The sequence below is a fragment of the Hyla sarda genome, chromosome 1 (genome assembly GCF_029499605.1).
Source record: "Hyla sarda isolate aHylSar1 chromosome 1, aHylSar1.hap1, whole genome shotgun sequence".
Classification (NCBI taxonomy): domain Eukaryota; kingdom Metazoa; phylum Chordata; class Amphibia; order Anura; family Hylidae; genus Hyla; species Hyla sarda.
Genome location: NC_079189.1, coordinates 482,667,109 through 482,689,792, shown reverse-complemented (window position 1 = coordinate 482,689,792; position 22,684 = coordinate 482,667,109). Strand labels below are relative to the sequence as shown.

At 38.2% G+C, this 22,684-nt stretch overlaps 1 protein-coding gene across 10 annotated transcripts in view; it reads left to right on the top strand.

The window, feature by feature from the left end:
• GRAMD2B (GRAM domain containing 2B) overlaps window positions 1–22,684 on the top strand; it is a 154,326-nt gene that overhangs the window by 112,280 nt on the left and 19,362 nt on the right. For 4 of the 10 annotated variants that reach the window (XM_056537321.1, XM_056537322.1, XM_056537330.1 and 1 more), the window contains exons 2-6: window positions 13,127–13,243; window positions 15,911–15,995; window positions 16,975–17,044; window positions 18,090–18,193; window positions 18,395–18,490. In XM_056537321.1, coding sequence (XP_056393296.1) covers window positions 13,127–13,243; window positions 15,911–15,995; window positions 16,975–17,044; window positions 18,090–18,193; window positions 18,395–18,490 — 472 coding nt within the window. Of the gene's footprint in view, window positions 1–12,124; window positions 12,144–12,560; window positions 12,686–13,126; window positions 13,244–14,322; window positions 14,404–15,910; window positions 15,996–16,974; window positions 17,045–18,089; window positions 18,194–18,394; window positions 18,491–22,684 lie in introns of those variants that run through there. The other 6 variants (XM_056537327.1, XM_056537325.1, XM_056537324.1 and 3 more) reach the window with 4 other exon arrangements.

Sequence of the window (22,684 nt, the reverse complement as noted above, 5' to 3'; positions counted from 1 at the left end):
AATACTCACACATCACTGCCCTCCTTGTCTTCCTGTTTGTTGCGGCCACGGCGCTGGCACTCTATACTGTGTGGTATCCCTATGCCCGGGCTGCAAATGGAAAACAAAATAAACTTTAACACAACTTCCCCGTCGGTCCAGACCAGGAAGGAAGGGAGATACCGTGGAACCGCCATAAGTTAAAAAAAAATACTGTGATACATGTACTTGGTCATGCCTACCAGACTGTACTACAGTAGTAGACCATGTATATCAGTAATCATGAGATCGCCAGTCTATCACCTTGTGGGACTAATAGGTAGTTAAAAGAAGTTATAAATATTTTTAACAAATCTTTTCAATCTTTCCCTAAAAGATTGAAAAATGTTATCGAAATCCAAATTTTAAATAAAATAAAAAAACCTATACATGACACTATGACAACCAGAACTATTGTCCTAATTTATTCTGCTAGGTGAATGCTGCAAAAAATAATCAGAACTATTGTATTGTTTAAAGAAAGAATAGCAATCAAAAAGTCATGTGTACACGCAAAATATCAATAAATACCTGTCCCATTTAAAAAAAAATAGGCTGGACTGTATGCACCTTTCCCAGCCCACCGGAGCACCTGAAAGCTGAACTAATTTATGCAGGATAAAGTCAGCAACTGCCGAGCCGCGAGGTTAATGTTGAATTGAATTTCTGTAATTTCGCTTATCTGTTAGTGATGTTTAACAGATCCCCTCTAATCTCCACTTTCTGATTTATTATTTTTTTTTTTAATCCATTAATTTCAAAAGTCAAATAAGTGGAGTTGTATTTATTATGCCAATTATGGAATGTCATTATCATGCAAGTCTGCCACCACTTTGAGAAACTGGCAGCTTGTTCACCTCCCACTATTGGGTTATAGTGCGGCAAATGGCTTTTAAAAAGAGGGATTACATACATTTATTGGTGAAGTACTTCATTTTTCTTATTGCACAGCTCTGCGCGATTGAGTCGGCTCGTCGAGCTCCCCTGCCTCATCAAGCAGAGTCACCAGCTGCAGGCAGGACGCCCGGATACTGGAGGCTACGCGAAAGCGAGTTAAGGGTAGTTAAAGGCTTTATTATTGTATTAGGCAGGCTCGGCAGAGTAGAAGAATAACCCCTTTAAGGACTTTTGCACTACACTGGAAATGTGCTCAAAAGTTTGCATACCGTTGGAGTTATAACTGGCACAATCCTAAAACTAAACATGGCAACAAACAAAAATAAAATGATCCCTGATTAAAAGTCTGCATTCCCTTCTTCATATTCTGTATTGCCCCCTTAGCATCAATGACAGTATGCAGTCTTCTGTAATAGTTGTCTGAGACCCTGAAATTTTGCAGGCGGTATAACTGCCTTGGCAAAATACCTCTAGGTCATGCAAAGTCTTCGGGGAAATCTAAAATGTGCTATTAGAGTTGCTCGATGATATTAACCCCTTAAGGACCATGGGTTTCTTCATTTTTGCACTTTGGATTTCTAGGTGAGGAGGAAAAAATGAAACTATCAATTTTCCACCTACAGTGGAGACCCATATGAATTTTTTTTTTTTTTTTATCTATATTTTTTTAATTAACTTTACACCCACATGGGGATTTTATTTCCCAGGTGAAGCTGCAGCTATTATTTAAATAAGTGATTACTTGTCGATTATCGATTTTAATCGTAAAAAATTAAAAAATTGTGATTTAACCAAACGGCAGCAATAAATATTTATTTATTATTTTTTTTTTTTTTTTATAGCACTCCTATACACATGGGGATATGTGCAGAATGCAGAGCATTGCACCCTACCCATGTCGGTAGTACAGACTCTGTAGAACTACAAATTCTAGTGTGCAAATGATCTGCACACACCCCCATGTGTATAGTAGTGTCTATGTACTATTTACACACCACTATACCCTTGGGGGCATGTGCAGAGCATTGCACCCTTGTGTCTGTAGTACAGACACTGGGATGCAATGCTCTGCACATACTACAATTTGTATAGCAGTGTGTATGTAGTCCACACTGCTATACACATGGGGTATGTGAAGAGTGTATCATCCTAGTGTCTGTACTACAGACACAAGGGTGCAATGCTCTGCATATACTGCTATACACATAGGGGTATATGTAGAGCATTGCACCCTTGTGTCTGTAGTACCATCTAGGGTGCAATACTCTGCACATACCCCCACCTGTATAGGAATGTGCACACACTGCTGTACACATGGGGGGTATGTGCAGGTTGCAGAGCATTGCACCCTAAGGTCTATAGAATACACTAGGGTGCAATGCTCAGTCTGCTCTGCACATACCCCCCCCCCCCCCCATGTGTATGGCAGAGCAGATTAGACACATACAGACGGAGGCCCTGGGAGGGTCAACCAGAGTGTGTGCTGTATTGGAACCTCAACCTACAGTATGGGGACCCTGGAGGTGGCAGCGGATGGCGGCTGAAAATGGAGGGTCACTGATCCTCGTGGGCTGAGTGGAGGAAATACAGGTAAAATGGCGGCGGGGGAGGAGACAGTTAGGAGGGGCAGCAGCAGATCGGAGGGTGGAGTTGAGTCTCAGCCTGAGACTGTCACTGAGGCACGTGCAGGATTTTCGGGACTCGCGCCTGCCAGCCCGCAGCAGCCTCCTTACCACGGACAACGAATTGGGCAATTATTCGATAACCTGATTCGTCGACAACTAATCCCGTTATTGAATTTAATCAATTTTATCGATTAATCATTGCAGCTCTAATTTGGGGTAACATTATCAATATAGTCTGAGAAATCGCGTTTTTACTTTTACGGCCCACTGTTCAAAAAACCTGTGAGGTGCTCACTGTAACCCTTGTTACGTTCCTGGAGGGGTCTAGTTTCCAAAATGGTGTCGCATGTGGGGGGTTTCTGCTGTTCTGGTACCATGGGAGGTTTGTAAATGTACATGACCCCCGACTTCAATTCCAGCAAAATTCTCTCTCCAAAAGTCCAATGGTGCTTCTTCCGTTCTGAGACCTGTAGTGCACCAGCAGAGCACTCAACATCCACATATGGGACGTACTCGGGAGAAATTTGGCTTCAAATTTTGTGGTCCATTTTCTCCTATTACACCATGTGAAAATGAAAAATTTGGGGTAACAATTTGTGTTTTAAAAATCAAATTTTCCATTTTCACGTCCAAATTTAATGCAAAGTCATTAAGGCTCACTATACCCCTTGAGGGGTGTAGTTTCCTAAATGGTATGCCGTGTGTGTGTTTTTTTTTTATTTATTAATTTATTTTTTGCTGTTCTGGCACCATGGTGGCTTCCTAAATGCAACATGGCCCCCAAAAACCATGATTGCAAAATTAATTTTAAAAAATCCCACAGTTGCTCTCTCCCTCTTGAGCCATGTTGTGAGCCCACAGACACTTTACGTCAACATATGAGGTATTTCCATACTCAAGATGAGATTTGGGATGTCCATTTTCCTTACAAGCTGAGTTTCAAAGTTAGAAATGCTAAATTTTCATGAAATTTGGGGAATTTTTCACCAAGAAAGCATGCAAGTAACGACAAAAATTTACCACTGTTAAAGTAGAATGTCACGAAAAAACTATCTCTGAATCAGAATGAAAGGTAAAAGCATCCCAGTTATTAATGCTTAGTGACAGTGGTCAGAGTTGCAAAAAAGGGCTGCATCCTTAACCCCTTAAGGACTCAGCCCATGTGGGCCTGCAGAGACTATTATGAGGGCTTGTTTTTTTGCGCGACCAGTTGTCCGTTGTAATGCCATCACTCACTTTACCATACAATGTATGGCTCAACAAAAAAATACTACTTTTGTGTGGGGAAATTAAAAAGAAAATCGCAATTTTGCTAATTTTTGAAGGTTTCATTTTCATGCTGTACAATTTACTGTAAAAATGACATGTGTTCTTTATTCTTTCGGTCAATACAATTAAAATGATACCCATTATAACATACTTTTCTATTGCTGTTGCGCTTAAAAAAATCGCAAACTTTTTAACCAAATTATTGAAGTCCTATAACTTTCATTTTTTCCATATAAGCGGCGGTATGAGGGCTCATTTTTTTTGCACCGTGATCTGTACTTTTTTTTGATACCATATTTGCTTATATAAAACTTTTAATCCACTTATTTATTTGTTGGGGAATAAAATGTTATAAAAAAAGCAGCTATTTTGGAATTTTATATTTTTACGGTCACATCATTCACCGTACGGTACCATTAACATTTTATTTTAATAGTTCATATATTTACGCACGTGGCGATAACAAATATGTATATAAAATATTTGTAACACTTTTTGGGGGTGAAATAGCGAAAATGGGACAATTTACGTTTTTATTGGGGAGGGGGATTTTCAATTTTTTTTTACTTTTATTTTTACACTTTAATAGTCCCCATAGGGGACTATTTATAGCAATCATTCGATTGCTAATACTGTTCAGTGCTATCAGTCATTTTCTGCTTTGGTCTGCGTGAAGGCAGATCAGAGCAGAAGATGCCGGGAAGGCAGCGGAGGCAGGTGAGGAGACCTCCGGCTGCCGTGCTGGATGATCGTATCGCAGCGGCAGCACTGCGGGCGATCCGATCATCCATTTTAGTGACTGCAATGCTGCAGATGCCGTGATCTGTATTGATCACGGCATCTGAGGGGTTAATGGCGGACATCTGCAGGATCGCGGATGTCCGCACTTATGGGCGAGTCCCTGGCTGCAATCAGCAGCCAGGACCTGCCGCGCATGATCCGGCCAACGCTCCGATGCTCGTGGTTATGCTTAGGACATAAATGTACATCCTGGTGCGTTAAGTACCAGCTCACCAGGACGTACATTAATGTCCTGCGTCCTTAAGGGGTTAAAGGGGTACTCCCGTGGAAAACTTTTTATTTTTTTTTATTATTTTTTTAAATCAACTGGTGCCAAAAAGTTAGATTTGTAAATTACTTCTATTAAAAAGTCTTAATCCTTCAGTACTCTTTAGGGGCTATATACTACAGAGGAAATGCTTATCTTTTTAGATTTCTCTGCTATCATGACCACAGTGCTCTCTGCTGACCTCTGTTTTCCATTTTAGGAACCGTCCAGAACAGGAGAAAATCCCCATAGCAAACATATGGTGCTCTGGACAGTTCCTAAAATGGACAGCAGAGAGCGCTGCGGTCATGACATCAGAGAAATCTAAAAGGAAAAGAATTCCCTCTGTAGTAGATAGCCCTTAAAAAGTACTGGAAGGATTAAGATTTTTTTAATAGAAGTTATTTCCAAATCAGAAGAACAAAGATAGATGGATCCAGCTCGATGCAAATAAAATGATTTTAATCCATAAGACAAGGAGGATACAAGTAACGCGTTTCAAGCGCTGAATGCGCTCTGTCATACGTATGACTAAGAGCGCATTCAGCGCTTGAAACCCGTTACTTGTATCCTCCTTGTCTTATGGATTAACAACATTTTATTTGCATCGAGCTGGATCCATCTTTGTTCTTCTGATTAGCTGGTGCCGTCCAGCACCTGGATCCGTGCTCTGCTGTCCAAGGCGGGGTGAGCTGGTCTTCATCTTACCTGCACGTAATTTACAAATCTGTTTAACTTTCTGGCACCAGTTGATTTAAGGAGAAAATGAGCTGTGTCCTGAAGGGGTTAAAATCCACACTACAGGTAAATTTCTGCACAGATTTTGTATGGATTTTTTCCTAAGCTTTTTACTTATTTTTTAAATCCACTTCTCTGCACCTTTTTTGTGTGGAAATTCTGTAGCAAATATACATTTTAGGGAAGGGACACCTCTAGTGTATCTGGTGTAAAGCAGGCATAATAAGCAAAGCAAAGTAGGGGCGTAATATTGTTTAGCATCTTGTCAGGTGACATGTAATGGTTTGTTCAATCTGGTCATAAAAGTCCATATACAAATAGTAACATTCCGCCTGATTGCTCATCCCGTGACATTATAGCCGTTGCTGGGTAGTCACGAGTCAGTCGCCCTGTTCATCTTTTGGATAATTCTAACAGAGATAGAAATTGCCTCATGCTTTCATAAACTCACTGCATCCGGTCATGTGCATTGTCAGACCTGTAGAAAAGTTAATATTTTATATCACTTTATGAGCTACATATTGTAAAATGGTGACGTTATTTCATCTGCCTGCTTTCAGGAGTGCCTGTAAAACGTAGTTGTTCTTACATTGGTTGCTTTGAAGCGATTGCATGTAGTTATACCACTTTACCACATTATTCTCAAAGTACAAAGACACAAATGATTTACTAATACAGTCTAATACTTAATCTTAGTGTGTAAAGATGTCCCAAATTTATCATGTAGCATCAGTCACGGATTCAATTTGGTGCATTTTTAGGCTGTGTCCACCTGAACTGAAAAACTGACACTGATTTTCCCTGCGTCTTAGCTTTTTTTATTTTTTATTTTTCCTCAGTTTTTAACTTTAAGTGGGAATTGCATTTTTTTTTACCCCATTAACTTTTTTTTTTTTTTTTTAGAATTGTTGGGCACCAATAAAAAATAAAATTTATGCCGTAGGGATAGAAAAAAAATTGGAAGGATCGAATTTTATATATATATTATATCTTTTTTTTTTTTTTTTTTTTTTTTTTTTAGAACAAAATTTTTTTCAATCAGGGACCAAGTTCTGTAAATGTAGCTAGCAATATTAAAAATTGTATAAAGGGGCCATGTAATGGTAAAAATATTTTAAATTCATTTTGTGAAAGTTTTTATTGTATTTTAATGTGTTTTATGAAGTGTACTACTTTTTAACTTCTCTCTATTTTTGACATTTAAGTACTACTACTACTCCCAGCGTGGAACAGATTGTTCCATGCTGGGAAAGGTAGTACCTGCACGAAGGAAAGATCGCTTCGGGGGTCACTCCTGACAATGGCTGCGATCGTCCATTAGATTGCTGAGATGTGGAGCGGCTCTCTTCTGTGCTACACATCTCTCTGCTGTATACGGCCGGCCAGTGATGTGAATAGAAATTCACATCACTGATTCAGATTTGCCACTCAAAGTGGTGATTGGCCAGATGTGCCGGCCGATCACTGCTCTGAGCGTCATATATGAATTAGTTACGTGAATTTCTATTCACATCACTGTCCAGAGTACACAGAGCAGAGATGTGGAGCGCTGCAGAGAGCCACTCCTCGTCTCAGGAATATAAAGGACGATCGCAACGGGTGTCGAGTAGTGATGAGTGGCGGGGCAATATTCTAATTCGTGATATTTCGTGAATATATGGACGAATATCATGTTCATGAAATTCTCATTCGCTATGTTACTTTTTTTTTTTTTTCCATGCAAAAATTCGTAACGAAAGTCGCATAGTGCGCAGGAGCGATTATCTTTCACCTAAAATAAAGGGATCAGTGTCCTCCTAGAAGTGCCAATATTCGCTAATTTTTGCATTTTCACATATACGAAATATTCGTGCTCCACACCAACTCGCACAGTAAATAATATTGGCGGTTCTTTGGACCACATGCTGGAAGCAGGGAAGGATGATCACTATTTTATTTTTTTTCCACAGTACAAATCATTGTTGTGATGTGTACTGTGAAGAAAAAAAAAATATTCGTCATTACAAATCTATATTGCTATATTCTAAATATCTGTGAAATCGCGACGTGCCAATATTCGCGGTAAAAATTCACATTTTGAATATTCACGTTAAACACTAGTCAAGAGTGACACCCGCTGCGATCTATCCCTTACTGCAGGTACTACTGCTCCCAACATGGAGCACATTCTTCTCCATGCTGGGAGCTGTAGTACCTGCTCTAATAGATCGCAGCAGGTGTCACTTCTGACACCCGTTGCGATTGTCCTTATAATCTCCTGTCCCCTGCCTGCCACTGTACTGCACTGTGATGTTTAGTTCTCTTTACATCAGATTCATATATGCCGCTGAGAGTTGAGTGGCCGGTTGGTGCCGGCCAATTACAGCTCTCAGCGGCATATATATGAATCTGTGATGTGAAGATAGTACAGTGTCGGGCAGGGGACAGAAGTGCGGCCAGGAGTGACAAACGCTGTGATCTATTAGTGCAGGTACTACAGCTCCAAGCATGGAACAAAAACGCCAATGTTAAAACCCATATTTTTTTTTTTTTTTTTTTACTTGGCGATTTTTCACGCAAAGATTTGTTCGAGGGAAAAGTTTCAACAGGTCTTTTTTTCAAAAACTGCCAGGGAGCCCAAAATTGCAAAAAAGGATTAAAAAGAAGCAAAACTGAAAAATGCCAAGTGGATATGGTATTTTGCAGTTTCTTATTGACATGCAGCCAACAGTTGGAAATCAATGGGAACCGTAGAGAACTGTATGTGTGTACGGTTCCATCCGGTTTGCACCATATGGTTTTTGACTTTGCACAGTTTTTTTCTTGGAATTTCAATCAAGCAAGTGAAACACTATTCATAACTGTATTCATAACTTTATTCATAATGGAGTGAAAAGTTAAAAACGTATAAGTTTTTTCTTAAAAAAAAAAAACTGATGCAATTGGACATTTTTCGGGTTGAAATTTGTACACACGTTTTGATACAGTTTAGTATGGTTTTAAGGAATCTGTCATCAAAAACCTGATATGGGAACTGTATTGCAAAATGTGGTATTAATACAGCCTTAGACTGCCTACTTTAAAGGGGTACAACGGCCCTGAGACATCTTATCCTCTATTCAAAGGATAGGGGATAAGATTTCTCACCGCAGGGGTCCCGCTGCTGGAGACCCCCGCAATCTTGTATTCGCCACCCACCTGTTTGAGCTGTACGCTGCGGTGCCAGCTCACAAACAGCCGGGTGGCGACCACGGGGCTGGAGTATCGTGACGACACGACTCCGCCCCGTGTGACGTGACCGCCCCCGCTATGCAAGGCTATGGGAGGGGGCGTGACTGCCGCAACGCCCCCTCCCATAGACTTGCATAGCGGGGGTGGGGGGTGAAGTCACACAGAGGCAGAGTCATGTCACAATACTCTGGCCCCTTTGGATAGGGGATAAGATGTCTCAGGGCCGGAGTACCTCTTTAAGATTATAGCACCTGCTTACTTTACGCATGGGATGCCGCCACCCCAGGACTCTTTACTCCGAACTACTGCTATTGCGGTTACATGTATTTACTTCATATGGTATGCATTGTCCGTATATGGAATTTTCTTCACCTTGCACTTTAGCTTCCACATAGTATTGTATACTGGCCAGCTAATTACTAGTCTTTCCTTTTTGGTATATATTCTACATTGGCTTATTCCATTCCTGCATTAGGGGGCCAATTCACTTATTTAGCCATCTAGTATTTATTATATGGAAAGTATGAAATGCTACACTATATAAATATTTTTTATGATTATAAATAACATACGGTGGGTATATAGAAGAGTCTTATGTTCCCCCTTCCTTAAAGGAGCCTTTTTGTACATGCTGCTGTGTTTAGTCCCTTCTTACAGACCATATACTCCCTTCTCCGCTATATTGTCATACTACAGAGGCTCTGGTCCTCCCCTGACCAGCAGAATGGAAAGCTAAGGACCAGAGCCCCTGTAGTAGTATGACTATATAGCCGAGAAGGGAGTATAATCACGGACACTCACTTAGGAGGTTGTGCGCATTTGTACCAGGTGGTGTCTCTTCACCAAACTTCATTTAGTATATGCAGCACATGTTTGGATATTACATGAAACATACCTGAAGGGTTAGTCATTATAAATTTCTACACAAGATGTATTTTAATGACTATTATTACAGTAGAGGGCACACTTGTTTACTCATGATTAACTCTTCATCTGTTCTTAAAATAGCCTATTAATAGAAGCATAGAAATGGACAGTTAGCCTTATGCCACACTTTTGTCCTAATTTAGCCATGCCAAGTGACCTAGGGGGAGATTTATCAAAGACTGTGTAGAGGACCAGTTACCCATAGCATCCAGTCAGATCGCTGCTTTTAGATTTTCTGATACACTTTTACAAATAAAAGAATATGGTTGCTATGGACAACTGGTCAACTTGTCGTCCGCACAGATTTTGATAAATCCCATCCCCCTCCCATACTATTGCAATGCTGCTATGTTTTTGTATCATGTTGTCCAATCCTTTCTGTGTGATCTGTATGTTATGGTAAGTTTTTGGTTTATTTTCTTCAAAGGAAAAACATGTATATCAATGATTTAATTTTTTTTTTTTTTTTTTTTTTATGTATATTAAACCTGATATTGAGCAAAAAACAAAACCAATTGTGATGTCTACAGTCAAAACATTGGTAAATACTAAGTTGGCATCCTGAAGATCATTGCATCCTGTGACAGAGAAATCATTCAAAATATCAGTTCATTATGACACAATATGTAATCTTGGCTTCTGTAACTTTTCAGTCTTTTTTTTTTACAATTTGCACAATAGTGTAGGATTTCCTGGCACACCTCTAACTCCATCCCTTGGATTTTTTATTTTTTTTGTTTGGTTTGAGAACATTTGAATACATTTTGACAGTGAAATCCTGTTTATTAGGTGGCAAAGCAACAAAGTTGCTCAGGACACCTATTTGTTTTTACTCAATTATTTTTATTATTCCACCGTGAGTTTCAAATGCTTATATCTGCTGTACTGTAACTCTAAAACACATGACTTTGAATAGTGGTAGACCTGTGAGCTGTGCATAATCTTATGTAATGTAAAGGACATAGGGCACATGAGCTGGCAGCCATTTCGTTTTAGGTGACAATATTCAGTGCTATATGCAAAGACATTCTGAAACCATTAAAGGGGTACTCTGGCCCTGAGACATCTTATCACCTATCCAAAGGATAGGGGATAAGATGTCTCACCGTGGCGGTCTCGCCACTGGGGACCCCCGCAATCATGTATTCGCCACCCACCTGTTTTAGCTGCACGCCGTGGGGACAGCCCACAAACATCTGGGTGGCGACCACGGGCCCGGAGGATTGTGACGTTGCCCCTGCTATGCAAGTCTATGGGAGTCTCCCTATCCTTTGGATATGGGATAAAATGTATCGGGGCTAGAATACCCCTTTAAAGATACAGATGTACAAATAGCCGTGTATGGTTACTTTCACCTAGGTTCATACATTTTTGACATCATTCAACCATATGGTTTGGCGGCCATATTGATTTATGTAAATATTAACAATTATTCCTATCATTTCTATTGGGTTTTTCATAATATGCCTGTAATTGCCTCAATGTTACTTCAAAACTCATGAAATTTTACCCAAAGGTAGAGCCCAGTGTTATGCATAATCTGTCATAGGTGACATGGTCAGGCAGCCATATTGGTTTGTGTGGCACGTTTTTGCACAATATTAAAAATTCCGCAATTGCTAAAGATACAGATTTAAAATGTGTTCTTTCATTACACTGTGATCACAATTAAGACTTGTTGTTTACAAGTCTGTTAATTGTATGGCTTCGCCGCCATGTTGAATAGCGCAATATTCTACAAACATCTTCTCTGAAACCATTTGTTAGAATAACGTATAATTTGGCAGACATGTTCATGGTAACCTTCTGTACCAAGATTTTTATATTTCTTTGCACAAGGGTACAGTACTCATTTTCTGTACCACAATTGATGACCATATTTGGTGGCCATATTAGATTGCACAATATTCTGCAAACAGTTTTCTCTGTATTACTATATATACACTATATTCTCCTCCCTACTATTTGTCTTGCGGTGGCTGGTGATTGGTAATGTGTGTAGCCTAGTAACTCTATCATCATTTTGTGTTGTATGTATTGTTTCAGCACTTTCTTGTGGTATGGCAGCTAGAGCAGCACCTATAGTCTCTTAGAGTAATTGTATCAGCAGTGTTATATGCCCCGTATTGTCCTGGTTTCATTGGTACTGGACAAACTCTTCTCGCGGAGCTGCTGTCTGCCCTGTCATGGGTTCATACTGTACAGCAGAAGTGACATGCTGCCTTACACTGTGTGCCAGACGCATTTTAGTCAGGTGATTAGTCAACACGTGTTAGAAAGGAGGAGGAAAAAAACTTGAATCGAGTGAGTCACTCTCCAGAGAAGTACTTCCTTTTATGTCATCCTGTGGATATAGCAGGCAGACAGCAGTCTGTAGTAGAATCATTTCAGTGAGGACAGGTGTGTTGAAGGTAAGCTCTGCTGCACTTTGTGGTTTTATTCAAGTACTTTGTTTAGGTGTATAGTCTGGGAGCTTTATCTACACATGTATAACCCGAACCTTCTTGTAAGGTGTCTCTGCAATTGATATGATAGAATCTTATCTTTGTCTCAGTACTTAGGTCTATCTATTGATCTTTATTTATAAATAACCTTTGTCAGTCTGTATTAATCTAAAGGAATAATGTGTATAACTAACTAAATATTGTCTTCTAAAATAACTGTTTATCAATATAGTTATTACAAATATATGAAGCAATATATTACATAGTTTGTTCTGGTTATTAAGAAAGTTGATGCATTGAATATTTTATGATGTTTGAAGCTTCAGTTGGTGATTGTTGTAATGAACAAATTGGTTGTCCATAGGTCAAATAAAGAACCCCTGAAACCCTGTAGCTTTGTTCTGTAAGTGTTCTTCTGTTCTGTGGATCATATCAGCCATCAGTACTTTAAGTACAGCTCTCCATGCAGCAAATGTGGAGCAATTTTAATAGACTTCCACCAGCACCCGGTGGGTACTTTTTGGTCCATTTTAATGATCATGTTTTGTGTTGCAGTTAGCTTTTAGTCACTTTGGCAATTATTGGGAGTAAAGCGTCTTTTGCTAAACCTGGTTATTGTATACTTTGCAATAGAGAATAGTAAAACGAGAAGAAGACTGTTGGTTCAAAAGGATCTTGTGTATACCTGTAAAACCGAAATAGCCTTGCAATAAGAAAAGCATGTAGCAGCATCTTAATTCAATTTCTTTTAATGCTAGTAGCACCCATTTTATTATAGCACTTGACTTCACAACGGGTATTCTTGCTGCTATTGGCTATAGCACTATCTACACCTTAAAATTGTGTTATTATTTAGATATTTTAAATATAATGCTACACTTGATTGGCAGTGTTTAAAGTAAAATGTTATAATCTTTTAATTTATATATGTAATTTATTTTTTCTTAAAGCTCTGAATTGGAGAATGGGCCTGATGAAAATAAGGTTACTAAGCCATATCCTAGTCCTCAAGTCGTGATTGGTGATGCAGACGTAACTGAAACCCGGCAAAAACTATCCCTGTCAAGGTAAATGGCGGTTCCTTTTTCCTAATTTTTTTTTGTATGAATTAGTTGGGAAAAAAATTTAAGTTTGGAAAGACGCGGATATATCCAATTTTTACTTTTTTTCTAACTTATTTTTTTCATTTGCTTCTAATAATAATGTCCAATGCAGAATTTTGTCTTGTGCACACAACTGATCTTAAAAGGGTACTCCGGTGGAATGCTTTATTTCTGATCAGCTGGTGATTTGTAAATCACTTCTATTATAAAATATTTATCCTTACAGTACTTATTAGTGGCTGTATAGTAGAGAAAGTTCTTTTTGTTTTCTATATTTTTTTTTTCCTGTCCACAGTGCTCTTTGTTGACACCTCTGTATCAGGAACTGTCTAGAGCAGCATAGGTTTGCTATGGGGACTTGCTCCTGTTCTGGACAGTTCCTGATACGGACAGAGGTGTCAGCAGAGAGCACTGTGGACAGAAGGAAAAACAAAGAACTTTCTCTTTAGTATACAGAAGCTAATAAATACTGGAAGGATAAAGATTTTTTTTTTAGAGGTAATTTACAAATCTGTCCATGTAGAAAATAAGACGGCACTCACCCAGGTAGTTGCTGATGAATATTCTTTATTCCATGTAGGAAATCAAGCGGGGAGGTGCAGTGTCCGGCAGGTATCATGGCAGGAACGCTGGAGTCCACAGCGTGATGGCATTGTGGACTCCAGCGTCCCTGCCGTGATACCTGCCTGACACTGCACCTCGCCGCTTGATTTCCTACATGGAATAAAGAATACTAATCAGCAACTACCTGGGTGAGTGCCGTCTTATTTTCTACATGGACTGTCTTGCCAATATCCTGTTATTTGGACTGAGCACCCCCACTTGGCTGTATCATCTCCACACTTGCGCTCGAGTGCTAGCCTATCTCCACTATAGCAGTGCCGGACTCTGTTTCTATTACACGTAATTTACAAATCTGGTTAACTTTCTGGCACGAGTTGATTTGAAAAAAAAAAAAAATTAATGTGTCATATAAAAGTGATTTCAGTACACAGCAAATAAGTGTTAGCCGTATTCACCTGACATTTTTCCATTTACTGCAGATCACAGCAGCGTAGGTAGATCAACATTTTACCTTTTGGATCTGCAAACATGCACAGTTGTCTTATGAGCTTCCTTCTAAAGTAAGAATAATGCCACACTTAAAGTCACATACTGCACCATCCTGAAGGTTGTATAATCATGTTACACAACATAATGTTCTCTTTTCAAGATTTTGTTTGATCTGTGAAATGGACTATGTCGACAACAGGATATGTCTGCAGTTCTCCTTCTCTAGTTAAATTGCTTTATTTACAGAGGATTCTGTCCTGACCTTATTGTTCTCTTCTGGAAAAATACATGTAGCACAGACTGTGTTAAAAAGAGAGAGAGAAAAAAACACTTAGATTTTTAAGGTTCATTTCCTCTTACTTTGTGTGTTCTGCTTTGTATTCAGGGAACCAGGCCCTGACTGCGAAAATATATAGATTAGAGATTGCATCTAAAACAAGTAAAGCCTGCCCTACAGCACACCCATGACAGTGAATTTGTTACATTACTATAGGTGAAGTTTACAAAATACTGCCCAGGACAGGTACTATGTTAGTTCCGGCTTCTTCAGAGCCTCCCCCTTTTCATTCTGAAAGAGCAAAAAAGTGCAGTATGTACTTGGTCTGCTGAGACAAATGTTCTTGAAGAGGTTCCGCTGTCATAAGTTCAAAATGGAACAAAGTTCTTCAAGTCTGGATAATTCATCCAAGAGGTTAGCCAAGAAGGAGCACGGCAAAGATTTATTGGCCTAAATTCTAGAATCACAAATGTGTTTTAGGGGCATCCCTTTAATTATATTGTGGATTTGTTGGTTGTGTGTGAATTTTGTTATACATGAGATGTAGTAGTTTGTTCTTGCTTCAGAGCTTGGCGTGTCATTTGACACAACGCTATACAATGACATGGACATTTAGCAAGGTATTTTTTTTAGAGGCTTTTTTTATTTTATTTCATTTTTTTGCATACAAAGTCGCACATGTGCCTATGCACTTTTTTTGTGCTACTTTTGTGAGTAAGCAAAAAGTTACAAACAGCCTTACCTAAGCAATGCAGTGGTCAGGTATTTATGATGTGTGAAAGTCCCACGTAAGCAAAAAAGTCACTAATCTAATCCAAGTCTGACCTAAAGTGCAAAACTCCTGTACATGAGCAATTTAAAGTCTCACAAGTCTTAGCTGCGACTTTTGTTTTCCTTATGTGCTCCAAATTTATCAACCTCCTGTGATAGTATGATAAATATGTAGCACATAAGCAAGTTCTGGTCTCTTTTTTGCTTAGGTTTTGCTTACCAAAGCAAACAATGGGAAATATCCCCCATGGAGTATTTGTTGTTCCTTTGCAATTCTGCACTGTATGTTTACGCTTTAATGGGACTTCTGATAATGGGACTTTTTCTTCTAGATTTGCTCAGCCTGTATGATTTATAGAACTGTTTCATAGCACAAAATATGCAGAGCTCATATCTGGATATTCTGACCTATTGCACCCAAACAAATGTCTATTACAAAGTGGAGATAAATTGAGATCTCTATGAAATGTTAGTTATTAAATAAAAATAAGCAATGTACTTGTTTCTAATTGTTTTAATTTTACTTAAAGGTCAAAGACTTATGATTCCTCATTAACCCTCGACATGAAGAATGACACAATGAAGCTTGAAAGGAAAAAATCTACTTCAAGCCAGGTAATAAAACTGGGTTTCGGTTACAAAAAGAACTCTTCCTATATCATGGGGAGAGTTCTAGCTAAAAGCTGTAGTGTACAACCCTTGCATAGATGCCCCTTGCTTAAAGACATTGGTGCCAAGTGATTGTATGCTATACCCTTCACATGGCACAAACAATGAGGGAAAAATATTAATTTTAGAAATTGGGCTTTTGTGCACAATGTTTGCCGCAGTCATGATTTTTATACAAAATGTGGAGGTAACTAAATAGAAAAAGTAGAAGTTGACTTCATCCCAATATCCCACTTGCCTTTCAATAGGGCCACAAATTAAAATATTCACAAATTGGTAAAAACAGGCAAATGCATACGAGATGCGATGTATTTACTGGTGGTCGGCCTTATACACAGCTGCCATAACTCTATACAAATCACAGTTGGCCCTTGATAGTCTTGCCTAATACACTGCTTTGCTTTACTGTAGCATTTGGCTCCAACCTCTTTGGCGTCATTACACCCACTCATTTCTGGTAGCTAACGTCCATAAAACCCAGAGGAAAAACTTCTGACTTCTGTATCACCATGCAGTGTTCTGAATATTAAAAAACACTTGAGCGTCAGAATTTTCTGTATGGTGATTATAGACCCATGCTGTTCTTGAAATCAAAAAAGTAACCATCTCTGCAACAAATACTGCAATGGGTAAAAGTTTTTGCTGAAATCTGTGCCAACTCTGAGCTAGACTTTGCTCACAGGCACACAGGGCAGCCAAACATACTCCTGGATTTAGCACCAGACACTCCTTTGCACGATCATACACGGACAAGGTTTACTTTAAAACCTGAATATGTAAGGCCTGTCTTGGTAAAGTTCCCCCCCCCCCCCCCCCATTGTGATAACTTCTTAGATGATGGCAGTGTTTGTTAAAAAAAAATTCTGTAAATATTACATTTAAAACGTTAGTAGATTTTATGCACTTTGATATTTTTTACTTGTAGATTTCCAAGGCAAATGCACAGTTTCATAAGCTGTTTAAGGATGTACAAAAGGATGAGACGTTAAAAGAAAGTGAGTATGAAGATAAAATACAACTTGCCACTGTTTGTAAAATCTTTAAAATAGAAAATGGAAATATGTTACAATTGCAGAGTTTTTAACCTTTCCTGAACCAGACATCAGTTAATTGAATTTGCTCATCAGTTTATGAATAAACTACAGGAGGTATACAAAATAAATGTGTAGCCAATATTTGGGTAATATTCCGTTTCTGTGCTCATGTTAGCTGCATGCAGATTAAATGGAAATCTGTTGCACCAAATTATTTTCATAAAAATATTTTTATACTTATTTTGTTGACTGCAAAGTGGTGGTAAGATTATAGAAATAGTACGGTACTTAAAGAAAACTGTTACTTTACTTTGACAGTGTTGGAAAAAGTTTGCAGTCTGACGAGTGTATTTTTGCAAACTTACTTTACAGTGCAGAGACAATGTAATTCTATGGGGCTGTTTAAATGGGCATAAAAAAATGTGCATATTTTCAAAACTCGTCACATGCTGCATATCCTTTTTTTTTTTTCTTTTTTTTTTGGTAGGTGTAAATACCTATTGATGTCTATGCAGAAGGATTAAAATATGGATACATCCATGTGTCCCTATATAATCGATTTTTCATGAGTATGAATCTATATACCATTTTTCAAAGTAAAGTTACATTTCATGCCTTGAAGACAGTCCCCAGCATATACTGTAGCAATACAGATAAACTATTGGAGCCATTTCATTCACAATATATCCATATTTCGTACCTATATTAGTCATGCACTAATACTCTAGATTGTGCAGAGGTTAGCTGAAAGTCAATGGGAGAAATATAAAATGCATAACTGCTCTCTTCTCTCCATTTAAGTGTGAATAATGTATTAATAAAAAATGTATGGATTGCTAGGTTTGTATGAATATATATATATATATATATATATATATATATATATATATATATATATATATATATATATATATATATATATATATATATATAAATTTTTGTACAAGCCCAGAAATGTGTGAAGGAGGCGTAAGATATCAGTTTTTATTTTTTCTCAACTTTCTAGATTTTACCTGTGCATTGCAAAAGGAAATTTTGTATCAAGGAAAGTTATACATTTCAGAGAATTGGATATGTTTCCATTCAAAGGTTTTTGGGAAGGACACAAAGGTTAGTAGGTTTGTCTCATTTTAAATTCTAGATTTCAAATCCTAAATGTTTAAGGAAAACTGGAGTGACATTTAAGTAAATAATTAAAGAAATATGCTTATGAGCCGCTTTCAGACGTGTATTTTGCATTTTACATATGCAGATATACTGCTGTAATCTCATCCGTTATATGGCTTTATTGTATTTTTTTTTTCTCCTCAGATTGCTATTCCAGCTCTTGCTGTAACAATGATAAAGAAAACAAAAACAGCTCTTCTAGTGCCAAATGCCTTGCTTGTTGCTACAGTAACTGATAGGGTAAGGAGTATACAATTTTCTTACAACAAAAATGAAACGTCCAAATGGTAGGGCACTCGTGTTTGTTTCAGAAGAAACAAAAAGGCAAAAATTAGTTTACAAAAAAGTTGCAGCAGCACCCTATCTGATTCATTAGAATTAGTCAGTGTCTCCGGTGATTTTTGCCCCATATCTGGTTTCCCCATACCAGAGTTTTCAGTCCAGCCACTATCAGACTCCAGTCGCTCATTCAAACGAATCAGATGGGGGCCGGATCCAGCTGGGACATGAGTACCCAGTTTTGACACTTCCCAACAGGATCCAGTAAGCTTAAAGAAAAAGTGGTGAAAATGCACCTTTAAATAGCTATTTCCATTCCGAATGTACAGGTGGTTTTAGGGGCATGGCTGAGGGAGTTGGTCGGGGGTGTGGCTGAGGGTACGTCAGGAGCGTGGCCTGTCCCTTTTTTCTCTCTCAACAAAAGTTGGGAGGTATACTTTAAATTCCTAAAGGAACCATGGTATAAATGTACGTCATGGTGCCCTGGTACTTGGCCATTTACATCATGAACATGTAGCAAGCACAGGAGAGCTGCATTCGCTTCATGCATGACCGGTCCCAGCTGCAATTTCGTCCGTAATGGCGGACACGTGAGAAACTTTTTTTTTTAAACTGGAAGAAAAATAATTATTGCAAGATGTTTAGGGCGACAATCTGTAATGTTTTGCTAAACATATTAGCGCAGTGTCACTTTAAACATCTTGCAATGATTATAGCCTAAAGCCTAATATGTTAAGGTTTTGGTACAGGCTTTGACACTCATCGGACTCGCCAATTTTCTTTTCCGCATGCTCTGTTTTTAGAAGGGGAGTAGGAAAAAGCGAAACCCTATCAATTTTGCACCTACAGACCCATATAAGGGCTTGTTCTTTGCATCACCAATCAGTTTGTAATAACGTCACTTTTTATAACCTAATCTGCGGCAAAACAAAAAATTTGTGGGGTGAAATTAAACACCATTTTGTAATTTTTGGGAGCTTCTGTTTCTATGCAGTTCACTGTTTGGTAAAAATGACACATTATCTTAATTCTGTAGGTCCATACGATTACAAGGATACTTAATTCATGTAGGTTTGATTTTACTACTTTTAAAACATGCCAACTTTACCCAAATTTTTTTAAAGTATGGACATTAATGCAGGCAGCAATATCACTTATGTTTAAATTTTATTTTTGATTACATTATTTTATTAAAAAAATGGGGGGGGGGGGGGATTCAAACTTTTCTTAGGGGAGAAGCTTATTCACATCAAATTTTTTTGCTATAACATGCAATCTTTTGATTGCATGGACTTTTCAATGCGGAGCTTTGGCTCAGCATTGAGCAGTGTTGTTGGTGCTCTGCTGCTCCCGCCTGCCATGGCTGGGAGAATCGGAGCACCAATCGGACAATGAGGAGGCAGGTAAGGGCCCTTCCAGCGTCCTCTCAGCTGATTGTTTTCTTTACATTTTAGGCACCACGATCCACTTTGATTGCGGCGTCTCAAGGCTTAATGCCGGACATCAGCCAAATCGTCAATGTCCGGCGTTATCCCTGGGTCCTGGCTGCTTACAGCAGCCCATGAGGTATGAAGCGTGCTCAGCTTGTGAACACGCTTCAAACCCCAGTAACTGGACAAGGGCGTAAATACCAGGACCCAGGGATAATGCCGGACATTGCAGATTAAAATAAACCCCTTCCTCAATAAATTCTCCCCCCCCCCTTTTTTTCCCATTTTACTAATATAATTGCATGTAAAAATTTACAAACTTTACAGTAATATAAATGCTCAAATACAGGGCATCTATAAAATAATCAAATAAAAAAATTGACAGTATGTGATCATTTATATTACTGTTTAACCGATTGCTGTCTCGTCCTGACACTGCAAGCAGTGTATGATGCAGGCTCCTGACTTGAGCCCGCACCACACCACGTGGCCCCCAGCTGATTCCTGAAGCTGGGGGCCACCGTTAATAGCCAACATGCGTGATCACCACGGCTGGCTATTAACTCTTTAGATGACAGCGGTGTCTAAAGGGACACTTAAGCATCACTGGTGGTCCAGTGGGGTGGATCGCTTACCTTTCCTCCTACGGCTATCCCGGCTCTGTGCAAGAGCCTGGCTGAAACACCCTTTTGTTCTGTTGGATCACATTGATCTGTATGAGGAATCTACTGATTCCTCCTAAAAGTCCCCTAAGGAGACTAAGTGTTATTAAAAAAAATAAAAAGGTAAAAAAAAAAAAAAAAAAAAAATTAACCCCTTCCATATTAAAAGTTTGAATCGCCCCCCCTTTTCCCAAATTCCATATAAAAAATATGTAAACATGTGGTATCACCACCTGCGTAAATGAAAACTATAAAAATATTAATTAACTGCACGGTCAATGGCGTACACATAATTTTTTTATGTGTACGCCATTGACCGTGCAGTTAATTAATATTTTTATAGTTTTCATTTACGCAGGTGGTGATACCACATGTTTACATATTTTTTATATGGAATTTGGGAAAAGGGGGGGGCGATTCAAACTTTTAATATGGAAGGGGTTAATTTTTTTTTTTTTTTTTTTTTTTACCTTTTTTATTTTTTTTAATAAACACTTAGTCTCCTTAGGGGACTTTTAGGAGGAATCAGTAGATTCCTCATACAGATCAATGTGATCCAACAGAACAAAAGGGTGTTTCAGCCAGGCTCTTGCACAGAGCCGGGATAGCCGTAGGAGGAAAGGTAAGCGATCCACCCCACTGGACCACCAGTGATGCTTAAGTGTCCCTTTAGACACCGCTGTCACAAAAAAAATCCCTCATGGGTCTTTATGTGCAAAATTGAAAGTTATGATTTTTAGAAGGTGATGAGGAAAAAAACGAAAGTGCAAAAACAGAAAAACCTTGCATCCTTAAGGGGTTAAAAGTTCGGGCATATTTGCCTGTGACAATATTAGTAAAATGGGAATTGGGGGGGGGGGGGGGGCAGGATGGATTTTATTTATATTTTTTTTTTTGGATGGGGGCATATTTTAAAAAAAAATTAAATAAATGAATAAATAAAAGATTCAAAGGTATCGTATTGAGAATAAAGTCACTGTTTCCGTAACATGCAATGCATAAAACACCATCCCAGAAGTTGCTAATTTACTGTTTTTTTTTTTTGTTTTTGTTTTTTTTTCCACACAGTTCAGTTGTACTTTACATTTTATGGTAAAATTAGAAATTTCATTACAAGGTACAATTAGTCATACAAAAAACGTGCCCTCATATGGGTCTGTGGATGAAAAAATTAAGTTATGCCTAATAAGATGAAGAGGCTAAAAAGAAAAGCAAAAATTAAAATGGTCATTGTCCCTAAATCCAAACTTTGCTGCATCCTTAAGGAGTCATACTTTAACAAAATAAGTGTGCTTAAAATTGCCCTATTCTGGCCTCTATAACATTCTTCTTTGTTTGTATACAAGGCTTTTTTTTTTTTTTTTTTGCGCCGTGATCTGTAGTGTTTTTGTGTTGTATTTTATAAATACCACTTTTGCGTATGACTTTTTGATTCTCCCTTTTTTTTTTTTATTTATTATTTTTTTACGCTGCTCACGAGATCATCTTAATGTACTGTAATTTTTTTAAATATTTACAAACAAATGTGGTCATTGTGGGGGGGAAACAAGGGTGATTTACATTTTTATTAGGAAGGTGCCTTATGTGTGTGATTGATGGATAGATCTACATCGATAGAGATATATATTTCCCTTCATTATTTTTTTAAAGTTTTCCCATAGTGACTTTTGATTGCTATTTTTGTTCAGTGCTGATCAGTAATGTCGCCAATGTAATTGTACAGCCAAGCATTCACTTCATGTGAAGTCCTGTCTTTCTATGAATTGCTTAGAAATGCAAATTACTCTAGTCTGTTAAAACGAAAAAAATGCACATTTATGGTAGCAATTTAAATAAAATTCAATTAAAATGAAATTTAATTAAATACAAATGATGTATATTTAGAATCTCATAAGTGAATTACACCCCTTACATTTGTATAAATTATATATTTCCATGTGGCAACACTGAAAATATTATTACTGTATTGAAGTTTGTGATCCCTTTAAAATTACTCACCATACCTCATTGCAAAGAATTTTGAGGATCTGCACAAAAATTGTTGCAGCCCTAATATTTATAAA